The sequence below is a fragment of the Stenella coeruleoalba genome (genome assembly GCF_951394435.1).
Source record: "Stenella coeruleoalba genome assembly, chromosome: 16".
Lineage (NCBI taxonomy): Eukaryota > Metazoa > Chordata > Mammalia > Artiodactyla > Delphinidae > Stenella > Stenella coeruleoalba.
In genome coordinates, this window is record NC_137162.1 from 63,545,554 (window position 1) to 63,559,833 (window position 14,280).

The 14,280-nt window shown below is 39.7% G+C and overlaps 2 protein-coding genes across 16 annotated transcripts in view; one reads left to right on the forward strand and one right to left on the reverse strand.

Moving 5' to 3' along the window:
- Nucleotides 1-16: 16 nt before the first annotated feature.
- On the reverse strand, nucleotides 17-10,703 carry HNRNPH3 (heterogeneous nuclear ribonucleoprotein H3). 5 transcript variants are annotated; one of them, XM_079900849.1, is made up of 10 exons: nucleotides 10,577-10,703; nucleotides 5,167-5,301; nucleotides 4,501-4,639; nucleotides 3,807-3,991; nucleotides 3,263-3,349; nucleotides 2,860-2,975; nucleotides 1,695-1,830; nucleotides 864-959; nucleotides 697-789; nucleotides 17-318 (listed from the first exon to the last, which is right to left on the reverse strand). In XM_079900849.1, exons 2-10 carry the CDS (start codon nucleotides 5,276-5,278, stop codon nucleotides 242-244), a joined length of 1,041 nt encoding a protein of 346 aa, XP_079756975.1. In that variant the 5' UTR covers nucleotides 5,279-5,301; nucleotides 10,577-10,703; the 3' UTR covers nucleotides 17-241. The 5 variants fall into 5 exon arrangements, with proteins under 5 accessions (XP_079756975.1, XP_079756978.1, XP_079756977.1 ...); XM_079900852.1 differs by lacking the exon at nucleotides 10,577-10,703 and adding an exon at nucleotides 10,347-10,551; XM_079900851.1 differs by lacking the exon at nucleotides 10,577-10,703 and adding an exon at nucleotides 10,328-10,489 and having other exon boundaries at nucleotides 3,852-3,991.
- PBLD (phenazine biosynthesis like protein domain containing) overlaps nucleotides 5,312-14,280 on the forward strand; it is a 175,770-nt gene continuing 166,801 nt past the window's right edge. For 9 of the 11 annotated variants that reach the window (XR_013824372.1, XR_013824373.1, XR_013824374.1 and 6 more), the window contains exon 1: nucleotides 10,740-10,874. The gene's annotated coding sequence lies outside the window, so the exon portion shown is untranslated. Of the gene's footprint in view, nucleotides 9,793-10,663; nucleotides 10,704-10,739; nucleotides 10,875-14,280 lie in introns of those variants that run through there. The other 2 variants (XR_013824370.1, XR_013824371.1) reach the window with 2 other exon arrangements.

Sequence of the window (14,280 nt, forward strand, 5' to 3'; positions counted from 1 at the left end):
AAAAGTATCAACATCAGTGGTTTGAATATAAAAATTTATTTTTTTAAGTCAAAGTATGCAACAAATAAAACCTACAGAAAACAGATTTTCCCATCACAATCTGTTGCTTTACCAAATAATAGTTTGAAAACACATTCCTTCAGTCATTATAAAGTTCTTAAAATACAAAAGAAATTAAATCTGTAAGAAAGTCTAGTAGACCAGATGCTGTTGTCAGGATTTTTATATCGGTGGTTATGCTTCAGTACATCCCACGCCATCCACCTCCACTCATGCCACCTTGCCCATAGTAACCGCCACTGCCTCCACCACCACGGCCTTAGGGAAAAAAAGACATTAAGAACCGTTTAGAAGATATAAATGCATAAGATATTAAAAATATATACAACATTGTAAATACTCCAATTAAAAAAGAAAACAACAAAAAAAAGGGACTTCACTGGTGGCACAGTAAGACTCCACGCTCCCAATAGAGGGGGCCCAGGTTCAATCCCTGGTCAGGGAACTAGATCCCACAAGCATGCTGCAATTAAGGAGCCAGTGAACCACAACTAAGGAGCCCGCCTGCTGCAACTAATAAGGCCCAGCGCAACCAAATAAGTAAATATTTTTTTAAAAAAGAACAATAAATGAACTTTAACTCTGCACCACATAAGGGGACTAACACAAACTGAACCAAAGTAATCAGACACTTACCATAACCACCCAGGCCATCCGGAGTACCATATCCTCCACTGTAATTGTTCCCCATTCCCATTCTTCCCACAGATCCATAGCCTCCCTGATTATCTTTAAAAAAAGAAAAAAAGTTTGAGACTGATTGCTAAGTGTCTAAGTCAGCTTATTTTAAAAACTTTACATACCCATTCCATCTCTGCCATAGGCTCCCATTCCAGAACCTCCCATTCCAGAGCCGCCTCCAGGAGTTGAATTCAAGAAGAGTTCAATGTATCGATGTTCTTTAGGGGAAAAAAAGTAATATGGAAGAAAGGAATGATGGATCAAATTTATCAGCAGAAGTGTGAAAAGGTTGAATGGCTGATATTAACTTGAAAAAGTATGCTTGCAAATTCCTAGTGGAGTGACAAAGTGAAGGCCAGATAGGACTAAAATCTAAGTTTTGTTCAAACTGTTCAAGCTTGAACAAGTAACAAGTGTTTGACACCTCAGTTTCCTTATCTATAAAAGGGCTGACATTATTTTAGAACCTGCTGGTATACGTCTTAAAAATATATTCCAGGCCCATTCATAATACTGAATTAGAATATTGAGGGTAGCTTGAGGGTAGGGTGTGGAACAACTTATTAAGTATCAAGTGACTGATGTGTGGCCAGATTTGGGAATCACTAGTGGAGTTTAAAATTTAATGGCTTAAAAACAGATTTGATGACATGCAGGAATAACTTACCCAAGTTATCAACGAATACGTTAAGAAACAATTTGCAAATGGCACAGAAACTCGGGCAAGTACAAAAAACATACTTATTTTTTTCTCTTTAGTAACTTAAACTCTAATAATCTGTCAAGTATTAAGAGTCTGAGAAAACTTCAATAAAAAGCCCCCTAGAAAGCCACTGAAGTCTGAACTTATTAGAGGCCACATGGTTTCAGGCCCCAGACTGCTAAGAGTTACCTACAGATCCCAGAACCTCTTACATTTGAGGAATTACAAATAAGAAAGTTATACCACTTACGCATGTTATTCTTATCTTTAGACATGGCAGCTACTGCATCTTCATGTGTCACAAACTCTACATCTGCTTCTCCTGTTGCTCTGCCATCAGCTCCAATATCAATATGCACTCGGATTGGATTTAGTGGTGAGAAGAACTAAAGAAAACACTTATTTTACTTTTCTATTTAGATTACTGAAAGCCAATTACCACACACTTTGGTTTTAAGTATATTAAAACAAATGAAAAGAAGAGATCTCTTTTAAAATAAGCCAGGGGATATTAAATTTAAAAAACATTTCTAAGTTAGAGAACAGTTTACCTTAAACAAATGAAAAAGCCATATTTTCCTTACTATACTGAGAGGGAGAAAAGTAAGCTCCCCTAGCCCACTCCCAAGAAAGGTATTTCAAAATTGTTTGAAAAAAGTCACCTGAGACTGACATATGCAGAGAAATTGGGTGTTAAATGACTCAGAACAATGGAGTCTGATAAACCTACCCACTGTATATGCAGAGCTCCCAAAATACATCATTTAGTTCTAATCACAAGTTAGCCAGATTTAAGTGACCCCAAAAGGCACCTGGAACTTAGTCCAATTGGTTCTCAGTAAGATCAACAGCAAAATTTTTCTTTAAGTGCTAGCTGATAAATAAATACCCTCAGCTTTGTAGGCCACTGGGTCTCTATCACAACTACTCAGTGACTGACTTGGCCCCATGGGCCGAAATTTGCTGATTCTCTAACCAATTTGAAACAAACCAGTTTCAAATCAGTAATAGCAGCATCTACTATCATTATTTTCAGTTCAATTTCTGATTATCACATAAGCCTAGAAAGCTAAACCACACCACTAAAACTTACTGACTTATCACATATTTACAACACTTTCAAAACGTGACACAAGGAAAATCTTCCAGTCATCACCACTCTGCTCGTCAGTCTCTCACGAAATTATTAACTGGACTTTATAAATGTAGCTTTTAACTTGCTTGAATCTTATGTAGGCTGGCACACAACGGACACACATTCATCAACTAGTGAAGGTAAGGACATATGTATTTTCCTATTAAAGGGATTTTTGACATTAAAACTAAAAAGACAAAGATAAGTACATTAAAGAGTTTTAAAATTTAGAGACTATGATTATGCATAAAGTCACTAATAAATTACTAAAATTACTCACATTAGCAATGTCATTTTCAGTTGCACGGAAAGGTAATCCCCTCATATGTACAAAATGACCACCATGAAAACCTGAGCTTGCATCACCAGCTCCACCATAGCCATGTCCTCCCATACCTAGAGAATAAGATTTCCAAAGATTATTTCTTCCCTATACACACCTTTTCCTATTTACACCCCTTTTTTTGACAATCCCAAGAAATCTTAATACTTATAGTTGTTCTAAATATCAAATGGAGAATTTTCCTGTAAGTATACACCTGTATTAAAGCCCTATGCAGGAATGCACTGAAATATGCCTGAGTTGACTTTTGTATACAAGTCACCTATATTACCACTAAGTGCATGTAAAGCAAATACTGAAATTCACCTAAAAATGACTATGTCTTTAATATATATTTTACCTCTTCCATCTCTCATTCTGTCATCGAAGCCATCATTTCCATAGCCATAATTATTATAGCCACCATAGTCATCAAAACCTCCATAACCTACATAATTTAAGGAGAAATACACGAATAAGCTTTGAAGAGACAAATTCTATAATCCAGTTTACAAAAGCATGTTTTGTGGCAAGCAGTCTGGCAACTCTGCCCTCCCACAAAGTTTGCAACTTCCAACTTAGTGCATATGAAAAAATCAGTTAACACTTAGTGGAAATTAAAAATATGAAAAGGATCCATTTAGACATCAAAATTAATTTTCACCCTGATGCCAAACAGAAAATGTCAAAACGTAACAATCTTTAAAAAATTTTTGTGTTAAGTAAACCAGGTGCCAATATGTGCATCAATCAAGTCCCATAGCTGGCCATGGGAATCCATCTTTTCATGAACAGGTTTTAAAACCTAGTAGGTACTGAATTACTGCCATTTCTGTATTTCTTGACAAAGTGTCAGGAACATTAAGAAAATGACAACAGAACCTTTGTTCATTAGATACACATACCACCATCATATCCATCACCTCCTCGTCGCATTCTGTCATACATACTTCCACGCCCAGCTCCATAATAACCCCCTCTTCCTCCTATTGGTCTATCATATGGTCCCGGTCGCTGGCCCAGCAATCTTCTTGGTGGATCATAAAATCCTTTGATTTCACTCCTGCTACTTCTGAAGATCTCAATATACCTATTTGAAAACGGTTTAAGGTACAGGTTTCAGCATAAACGTACTAGAGTAAATAAAATATTGGGCAAAATGCAGTAAGTTTTTCTACATCTAGATATAACCCAATTTAAATTGCCTAAATACACCAAAAGTTAACATTTTTTACACCTACAAACTTAAATAATTAATATTTAAGTTTTACATACAAATCATTTGAAAACAATTCACAAAATATAATTTTAAGCTTGTTTCCTTTAGTATGTAATAGGTGTTTAGAGAAAACAGTTGATTATACAAAAGCATTTATCAACATCCTACAAAAAATGGAAACAATCTAATTTTAATTTAAGCAAACTATTATAGCATTAATTCCCCACCCAAATCTGTAGTTTCCAAGTTAAATTTAGATAATTATCAATTCTTTTAAACTACCCCAGAAAAATGTTACTGTTACCCCCCCATTTAAGCAATAGTGACCCACAACCCCCAAAAATAAAAATTTAACACCATCCCAAACTCTCCATCCCCACCTGTGCCCTATTCTTTCCTTGTGTTTCCCCAGAGCATTTTCTGCTATCTCCTTTGAAGCAAACTGCACGAAGGCCTCCCCTGTGCTTCTCCCCTGGTAGTCCATCGTCAATGTTATCCCATTTGGCACGATTTCCAACCCTTTAACCCAAGGACAAATAACCCCATCAAGGGGAACAGTGTTAAAGGCTGAAACATTCCCATCTGAATCAAATATTTAAAACAAGTCTAAACAAAACAAAACAAAAAAGCTTAGTTTTCCCATCACCCCATAATATAAAAGGAAGATTTTTTCAAATATTATTGGATTACATAAAAATTTCTCTGCAACCAATGTCTTTTAAAATTACACACACACTCTAAAAGCCCACCTAATATTACATGGAAAAAAAAAATCAAACTTAACTATGCTCCATATGCTAATTCATGATTCATTTCATCACACATAATTACTCTCAATTAAGTTTATTGCGTATTAGTTAGGTTTTATATATTTTTACACATTCTGTATTGAATATTAACTGGAGCACATTTCGTAACTTAATACATTAACCCAGATATACTCAAATCAAAAAGTCCCCCAAACAAATGGGTTTTACAAATTAAAAACTGAGTAATAGAAATATAAAATTAAAATACTACTAAACTTTGACTAATACTAGAGGTACCTTGAAAGAACTGAACTATTTCCTCTTTGCTGCAACCAAATGGCAGTCCACGAAGTCGTACTGTCCCATCACTAGCGTCATTTGGACCATTATGTTTCATAACCCAATCCATCTCAATACCGTTTGATTTAAATGCTATAAAAAATAAACAAGCACATAAAGCAGTCAATCAAAATACACTCTTGCCAGAGGTACTGAAGAAACACCTCTCAGTGGGTGCACAACAGGAAATGTTAACTATGGTTCAGTGACTTCAGTGACAGCATCACGATACAACGGTACAACACCTTCTATTTGGGGGTAGACAAAAAGACTGCGAAAAGGCAGTGAAACCTGAACCCCCCCCCATCAAAGTACTGAATTTCTAAGTATCAAATATTATATATTAACCAATTTTAAGAAAACTTACATAATTCCATCATCAGTCTTCAAACTCTATTTCTTCACCCTGTCATCTTAATGTCAACTCTAGCCTCTTCCTCACATCTCAAATTTTCCAGGTTTTATTATTCACTTGAATAGTTATGCAAATTCTTTAAAACTTAATTACCCAAAAGTTGTACATAGTACCATCATTTATTCACAGTAAGAGCCTAAGTCACAAGTACAATGAGTATTCTCCTTTGATGTTGGAAAAATGGTATTAAAAGTCTCAACTTAATAGATGCACTATAATTCTCAACACACCAAATTGTTTTCGAAGGGGGAAAAATTCCTATCTGTGTTTAAACCTGATTTAAACACTCCCCAAAAGCAAGTTTTACAATTACTGAGTTAATTAGGCTGACTTTTAAAACTGAGATAAAAGGGCACTCAAAAGTGAATGGCTTTCAGTTTTTTGAAGCCACCTGTTTAGAAATTATTGAAGACAGTAATATTAAAAACCAGTTTACTCACTACTTTAGACAGAACTTTTTAAAAAGTAATGCAATCACATTCAAAAAGTATTAAAAACGGTACCAGACACCCTCCTTCCCCCCCAAAAAAAGAACCCATCCACCAAATTCCCTTCCCAAGAGACAATCATCCTTTCTTTTAAAATTCCCCAACATTTTAAAGAGGTTAATGCAGAAGTCCTTCAGCTGCAGAAACTTACCACATCTTATAAATTTCACTATGCAGCTGTAGGAATCCTACTCACCTGAATATTTCAAACCTTTCCCTCACCACCTCCTCCCCTGTAAACAAAACAATTTGTTCACTTGACTCCTTTAAGCTTGAGGATTATATTTCATATAAACAGTATTCACTAATATTTAATTTCACACAATCTAATTATCAGTGCAACTGTTAGGGGTAGCATCTCAAAAGAGTAAAATTTTTTCCCTAGAATCCACACATTTAAAACAAGCTAATGTAGAAATTATCCAAATGTGGTTATTAAGCAAATACCTCTGGCATATGAATCACATGAATCACATTTGGTACTTGTTTCGCTGTTTTTTTTGAACGCTAAGTGCCACTCTAGACACAGATGTTCAAAATAGGAATGCAAATTTTTATCTGACATTACAACTAATTATTATGCACAAAAATAACTGGGAAGAACTTTTAAGAGAAAGGAAAACCTGGGTTTGAATCCCTAGTCTGCCACTCACTGGCTACTTAAGCAAACTACTTAACCTCTGCATTTAACTGTAAAGTGCAGCAGTGGTACTTACACCTCACTGGACTGTTAAGGAATTCGTGCTTTGTCTGCAACATGGTAATCATTCAATGGTGGCCATTGTTATTGGATTTTAAGGGGCCCTGTAAAACTAATGAAATAACCCGCAAACAAAATAACTGAACCTTAAAGGATAGGAAACCATCCTGAATCTTGAAAGGAAATAAGGACTGTTACAAGTCTTTTTCAAAGTCAACAAAGGCTTAAGTTTTCAAGTGTCCTTAGGAACTGTCTAAAGCAGAGAGAAAGAGGAAAAAAAGGGGTCTCTGGAAATGTTTACTAGGATATGTGATTAGCTAGACAATTAAAAAACTAGCTCTAGAGTCACCCTGAAAGTAGGCTTTGAGGAAAAAATTGAGACATTTTGGAGATCTTTATCATTTTCTTAACAAAAACTGTCAGCAACCTAAAAACTGTTTTCTACAAAGGGGAATTTAAGAACAGAATAGGAAAAAATAGGGAGGCTCTAACCTCAAATATTAACTTCCTCATGAAAAACTTAAGAACTTTGCAAAGCCAATCTAATCTGTTGTGAAAAGACCGTAGATATGGTGGTTTTATTTCATAGAACATTCCTTTTTTTCAATGTAAAGGTACTGTTTCAGGAACAAATACCAAAAACAAAAACAAAAACTGACGTATCTTTACTATAAATCTTATTAGCACTTTCCAAGAAATACTAGGCAAACTAGTTCTGATTTTTGGATCAGCCTATATCAATGAGACCTATATAAAAACAACAAACATAGCCTATAAAAAAATACCAAGCTGTTAACACAATTCTAAATCAGGATAAATTAAGCAGATTCGGAAGACAAACTATTTTATACGGTGACTCTCCATCCCATGTTTATGAAGAGTACACAATAAAGAAAGCCATACTCTACTATCTCTTCAAAACTCAAAATTTGAACCTAGAATTCTATTTACAAAACAAAACCAAGACGAACTCTAAACACATAAAAAAAGACAATCTGCTCTAATACCTTAATAAAGCTGTCTCGGCAACTACCTAAATGGCATTTCCTAATTATTCAGGATAATCCACCTCAACCTTTCTTCGCAACAGTGTCATGGCTAATCACAATGCTTTTTAAAGAATTCCTAGTGTTAGCACCAATTAAAATACCAGCAGTTGAAATACTAAAATAACTTCAGTCAGTTCTATATGAGATTTTAAATATAATTTCCTAAACATTATGCTAAGTGAAAAAAGCCAGTCACAAAAGACCACATGTTGTGTGATTTTAAATGGGTGAAGTCTATGGTATGTGAACTGTATCCCAAAGCTGTTAAGAAAAAGCATCTAACAGAGACCAAGAGATAAAATTCCTTTATAACATAGAGGCATATACTATTTTCCTAAGTATAATACACACAGTAAGAGTTTGATGCATTAATAACTTTCTAAATGGTAGTCCACTGCTGCTAAAAAAATGAGAAGGAACTTCAATATTTGGTCAATAAGTGGTGATGAAATGCTTAACATGGTAATTTTACATCATTTCCTTTTCACTGTGCTTGCTCCTTAATTGAACTTTTAATTTTTTTTGGCCACACCATGAGGCATGTAGGATCTTAGTTCCCCGACCAGGGATGGAACCCGTGCCCCCTGCATTAGGAGCGCGGCGTCTTAACCACTGGACCGCCAGGGAAGTCCCATCATTACTTTTAAATAAAAACAAAATTAGAGACACCTCTAGTACCTAAAGGTGGTGAGGTCTCTAAAATGATCAAGTTCTTCTCTAGAACAATGTTACCAGCCACTGCAGTTCAGCCAAGAACACCAGAACAGTTATTAAAAATATAAAGGCAATTAGATGGATTTCCAGATTATGATGCAGATGAAAAAGAGGGCAGAAAAAAAGGTTTCTAGAGTAATCCAAGCAGGGAAACTGTTACATCACATACTAGGAAACTAGTATAGAAAACTCTGGGCTTTCTTTTCAAAGTCCACAAGAATCATAAAACATCTTCAACAACAGGAAGAGTTTTTTGTTTTTAAAGCTGGAAAAATAGCCTGCCTGTCCCTTTTGTATGGTCTTCAGTGAAAATTACAGAACCAGTTCTCCGACTGTTCTAAGGACCGAAAATCATCACAGCATCACATGACTGAACTTGCAGTTTGCCTTTCTGTTGAGCAGGCTTATTTTCTTGGTCAAAACGTTACTACAGCCCTACACCAAATAGAAAACATGCTTAGCTACCAAAAGAAAATAAACCCTAACTGTATTTTGAAGTATCTTACTTCTACAGCCTTAATCCCCAAACAATCTCTGCAGAAAATCCAACCCTTGGAGATTTAATCATTCAATTCCTATACACAGTTTTGCCATCACTGGTTGTGTTTTAACAACCGTTTCCCCAAAATAAAACTCCTACTTAAATTCTAACCCAATCAATATTTACCAAACTACACAAAACCACTGCTAAACCATCCCACCCCCGCCCACAGGTTCCAAAAGCCTAGTTCCACAGTTCACTGGATCCAGACGACCTATTTGAAATAAGTCCATTTCACATTCCTATCTGGTAAGTCACCCGCTTTTCTGCTTACAAAACAATTACCCACAAAGTCTTTCGATACGTTTAAGAGAAGCGTGGAAAAAAAAAACCCTTTGGAAAATGAGTACGTACTCTTTTCGAAGTTCCAAATCTGGACTATAAGGGCCGGCTAAGCGTCCTTTATTCCGCCCCGGAGACTTTTCGTTTATCTAGCTGCCCTAGAGACCAAAGAGCTAGGGAGAGTACGCCCCTTCCCCCCCTCCCCGCCCGGCAGCCAAGCCTGGCTTAAAAACCTTCGCCACCGGGCGGCGGAATTACAAAGGAGGCCGTCTGGCTCCTTTGTCCTGGATTTGGGAGTTGAGCGCCTTCGTCGCCATTGGCTTTCCTCCCCCAGCTCCAGCCTCTCTCATCTTGGGAATCTGCGTCAGAAGTCACTCGCAGTCCCGCCGGCCCAGGTAGCCCAGCCGAGACTGCGGAGGAAGGGAGGCCGCGGTGGGAGGCCAGGCCCATCTGGCGCCATTTCCATCGGGAGCGCGCCCGACGGCCCAGATCCTCCCGCCACCCAAGTGCCCAGCCTTTCCCTGCTCGCTTCCTTCCCCACCCTCATCCCTTCCACGGACCTTTTACCACCCCACGGACTTATAAATCAGTTTTCGGAAGCTGATGGGCAAAAAACAGAAAGAGATGAGAAGGGCGGGAAGCTGAGCTGGCCGCGCCGCCGTACCCAAAATGGCGGAGGCCAAACCAGCAGGGAAAGGAGAAGTGCTGGATGACCCCCACTTCGGGGCTCGGTTTCGTTCACTGAATTCCACCTGAGTAAATCCTCCCCCCGGCAGGCCGCCCTCCTTGAAGTGGGAGATCGCCTGGGAGGCACAGCCTGGCCGCCTCCGAGCGGCGACCTCCACACTTCCCCCCCGCAGCCCCACCCCCTCCCAGTCGCTCTTTCGTCCTTCTCCCGACTCCGCTCTCGAAACCACCAGCCCAACCTACCCCCTTTTACTTCAGATACCCTGTCGGGCGACAGTAGCACCGACTCCGGTGCTCAGGGGGTCCGGTCGTGAGCAGGGAGAAGTCGCCCGCCTCGTGCAGCGCTCCCACAACGGTTCTTCCAACCGTCTCCGGCGGCGGCAACCGCTAAGGGAGCTGCGCAGCAGAGCGACTGGCTTGGGGGGATGGGAGAGAGCGAGCGAGGAGGAGGGGGTGGAGCGAGAGCGAGGAAGACCGGCAGGCCCCACTCACGCGAGACAAGAGAGTCAGCCCAGCCTTGGAGCGGACGGCAGGAAGTGCGCTTGCGCGTTGGTGAGAAGCCCGGTTGTTGTGGGGAGAGGTGGAGAGGAGCCCGGAGGTAGTCCAGTTAAAGAAAGAGGTTGCGAACTCCACCTTTTTGCTTCCCATAAAACTATCAGATCCTCAGAGGTCACCTTTCTGCTCTCTCGGGGAGGATGTGAAGAGGCAATAGTGGTCCTGTGTTGCAGGAACCGTGGCGTCGGGGTGTGGAAAAGTTCTCTGCTGCTCTGCCGCACCAAGAACAAGTTCGGTAAAGGCCCCGCCCCTACCTCAGCGTCACCTGCGTGGAAAGGGAGCCACGTGGTTCGGCTGCCAAACGCGGGGAGGGCATTTCTTGTCCACCATGTTTGCATTATGCGGTAAAAATAGTAGGGCTTCTCAGCTGGGAAGATACAAGAGTGTCCGCCAGGCCCTGATTTAGGTTCTTGGGCTGGGGCTCCTTCCCCCGGCTTTGACACTGCCGGCCCAGCCGCCCCATCGTTGGGGGCGAGGGGGAGGATGTTCATGATTGAAGTTTTCCTGCAGATCACTCCTCGCTTCCTCTTCTCGCTTTCGCATTCTCTCTCACCTGTAATGTCTCCCATTTTGTAATCTCAGTGACCCATCAGCCGCTTGAGGCACCCGATTTCGGGTTTTCTGAATAGTACTTTGCATTCTTGAAAATTGCACGAACAAGTGACGCCTAAAAAATAATTTTTGGTTGTGCAGACTCGCATACCACCGAGGTTCCTAGTGACAGCTTTTAGGGAAAAACAAAAACAAAACCCAAAAAACAAGCAAGCCTAATTTCTGTAAGAGTGGAGGGCAGTCCTGGTACCGAGATCAATGCAAGTTAAAGTGCAAGCGAAGGAACGTATGTCAAATGCGAGGGAGAGAAGGAAATGAGTTCGAGTACAGGAATGTTCCCGAAGGTTGCAAATGTGGACGAACCTAAGTTGTACACCTTCAGTATCCAAAGACTTTGTACTTTGTACTACAGGCACTAGGAAGCCCGTCGAGAGTGGGATGAGGGGGCGCAAGGGGTATTAGCAGTGGAGAAGCTTGAATAATTTTTCCTTCATGAGGTTTGCAGTGTGTAGGGTGGAGACAGGAGGCCAGTTACCGTCATATAATGGAAACTTCCATTTCGTGGCTTTAATTCATTCTCAAACCTGCGTAAGACAAGTGTGCGACAGTAAGAATTGTCTGGGTCATAATGCCCTACTGTCTTTCTTGAGACCACTCCCTCAAAATAACCCTTAGAGAAAGGGAGAAGGGGCAATGTCATCATTTACAAGAGATAGAAAAACGAAACTGGATAATGTAATAAGGATAGCTCACAATTATTGAGAGCTTGCTTGAGCTAGATGCTGTGCTCAATTCACTGACTCTTTATAACCCTGAAAAATAATTATTTTTATCCCCATTTTACAGATGGTATGCCTGAGTTCTAGAGAAATGTAAAAAGTTGCCCAAGGTCATACACCTAGTGGCAGAAGCTAGGAATTAAACCCAAGTGGTTTTTACTCCAGGGGCTTAGGGTCTTAAAGCACTATGTACCTACCTGGAGATGTAAATAACCTTTGAGGGAACAAACATCATTTTAGGCAAATTGAAGTTACTTCTTGTTTTTAAGAAGTGGACCTTTTTTTTTTTTTTCCCCCGTTACGTGGCCACTCTTGTGGCCTCTCCCGTTGCGGAGCACAGGCTCCAGACGCACAGGCTCAGCGGCCATGGCTCACGGGCCTAGCCGCTCCGCGGCATGTGGGATCTTCCTGGGCCGGGGCACGAACCCGTGTTCCCTGCATCGGCAGGCGGACTCTCAACCACTGTGCCACCAGGGAAGCCCGATGTGGACCATTTTTAAAGTATTGAATTTGTTACAATATTGCTTCTGTTTTATGTTTTGGTTTTTTGGCCCCAGGTCATGTGGGATCTTAGCTCCCTGACCAGGGATCGAACCCGCACCCCCTGTATTGGAAGGCGAAGTCTTAACCACTGGACTGCCAGGGAAGTCCCCAAACTGAAGTTATTTCTAACTAACACTGCAGTTAGCATCTCTGGAGACCTGCAGTTAACGGTTTATTGGCTGGAGACTTTTGAACAGGACTGAAACTTGGTATCTTGGTGTCTGAAACTGTGAGGGTGTCGGGGGAGCTTTCTTTTCTCTCTCTAATGATTGCTTTATTAGTAAGACTCCAAGCTCCTGCTTCAGGTGGAGTTCTTCCCTGGATTCAAATTACATCACTACTTTATTCTTTCTGTCTTTCAATCTGATTTGGTAGATGGAATTCTGTAATCCCTTTTACCCCTTGCGTGAATTCAAACAATCTGTTTACTGCCTGAATGAGTTTGCCATTCTCTCCACATATTTTTATTGTTACGGGCCATAATCCTAAAATCAGTCTTAAGACTTTTCAGCACCAAACTGCAATGCTTTCTTTGTTTTTTTGGCCACATTTCGTTGTATTGGGCATTCTGCTGTTTGCCAGTGTGAATGCTTGGGAAGGACTTGAAATTAGCACATGCATGCCTTTGACTTTTTTATTATTACAGCAAGTAGGAAGTTTTGAGTTTAAAAAAAAGTATGTTATATAGGGGTAAACTTAATTTTTATTTGGCTTCCTATTTTATTACTTTTCTCAAAAAAAAAAAGTCTATCAACTGTTCTCATTTGCAAGTTGAGTCCTGTAAGGCTTGGTGAGATTGGCTCACCATTGCTCCAGTGGTCAGTACTGAATTGTTTCCAGATTGGTCTCTGTGGAATTGTTTCCATAGAGATGGTTAGAACTAAGGACTCCCAGCTGCTTTTTTTTTTTCTCTCTCTTTGTCTTCCTTTTCGTCATTTCAGTGCTTTCCTATTAGTACAGAGATCAGAGGGACCCTGCAGAGGGTCTTGTTAGAGGCCAAAATGAGAGAAGAGATGAAAAAGGAGAAGGAAATAGAAGTACCCACACGGCCCAGAGGAAAACAAGACAGCTAACACGTGATCCTGATTATACCACCAGGATGAAGGAAACAGGAAAATTCCATGCAGAGCCTGAAAAAGAAAGAAAGAGAAATTGAAAGAGACTGTACTCTTTTGGGGGAGGGAAGGCATATTAACTAAAAATTGGCTAAGATAGTTGTTCACATACCCCCACTGGCATTCTGAAATAATGTAAAAACTGGATTACAATATTTTTATCTACAGGAAAATCAAATAAGCTAAAAACGTAACAAACCCACAAATAAGTTTCTAGGAGTGTGTCTAAGGTGGTTAATGCCTTTTGAACACTAAATCTGTCTTACTAAGGTTTTGTGAAATGCTTGTTCTTTGATTTATATCATATATATCTACTCTCTTTAGAAAGCAGTAGTCTTCTCCATCATAATTCAAAATTATTTCTCAAGACAAGACTTAATTACAGTTTACATTCTTGATACTTGTTTGTATCTTCAAGTCACCCTAGTGTTCATTCTGGGATTAGGGAAGCCAAAAGGTCTCATCCAATTGGAATAATTACTAAGTAAACAAATTGCAACTTAAAAGGAAAAAAGCACCCAGCACACTTTCTCTAATTTTTGAAAATAATTAAAAGTGTTGAACATTATTTCTGTCCCAGTGGATTGCTGTGAAGAACAGGGAAAGCAGCTACAAAAGATAGCTACTTAAGGAATTTAAGTCAAACTATTGT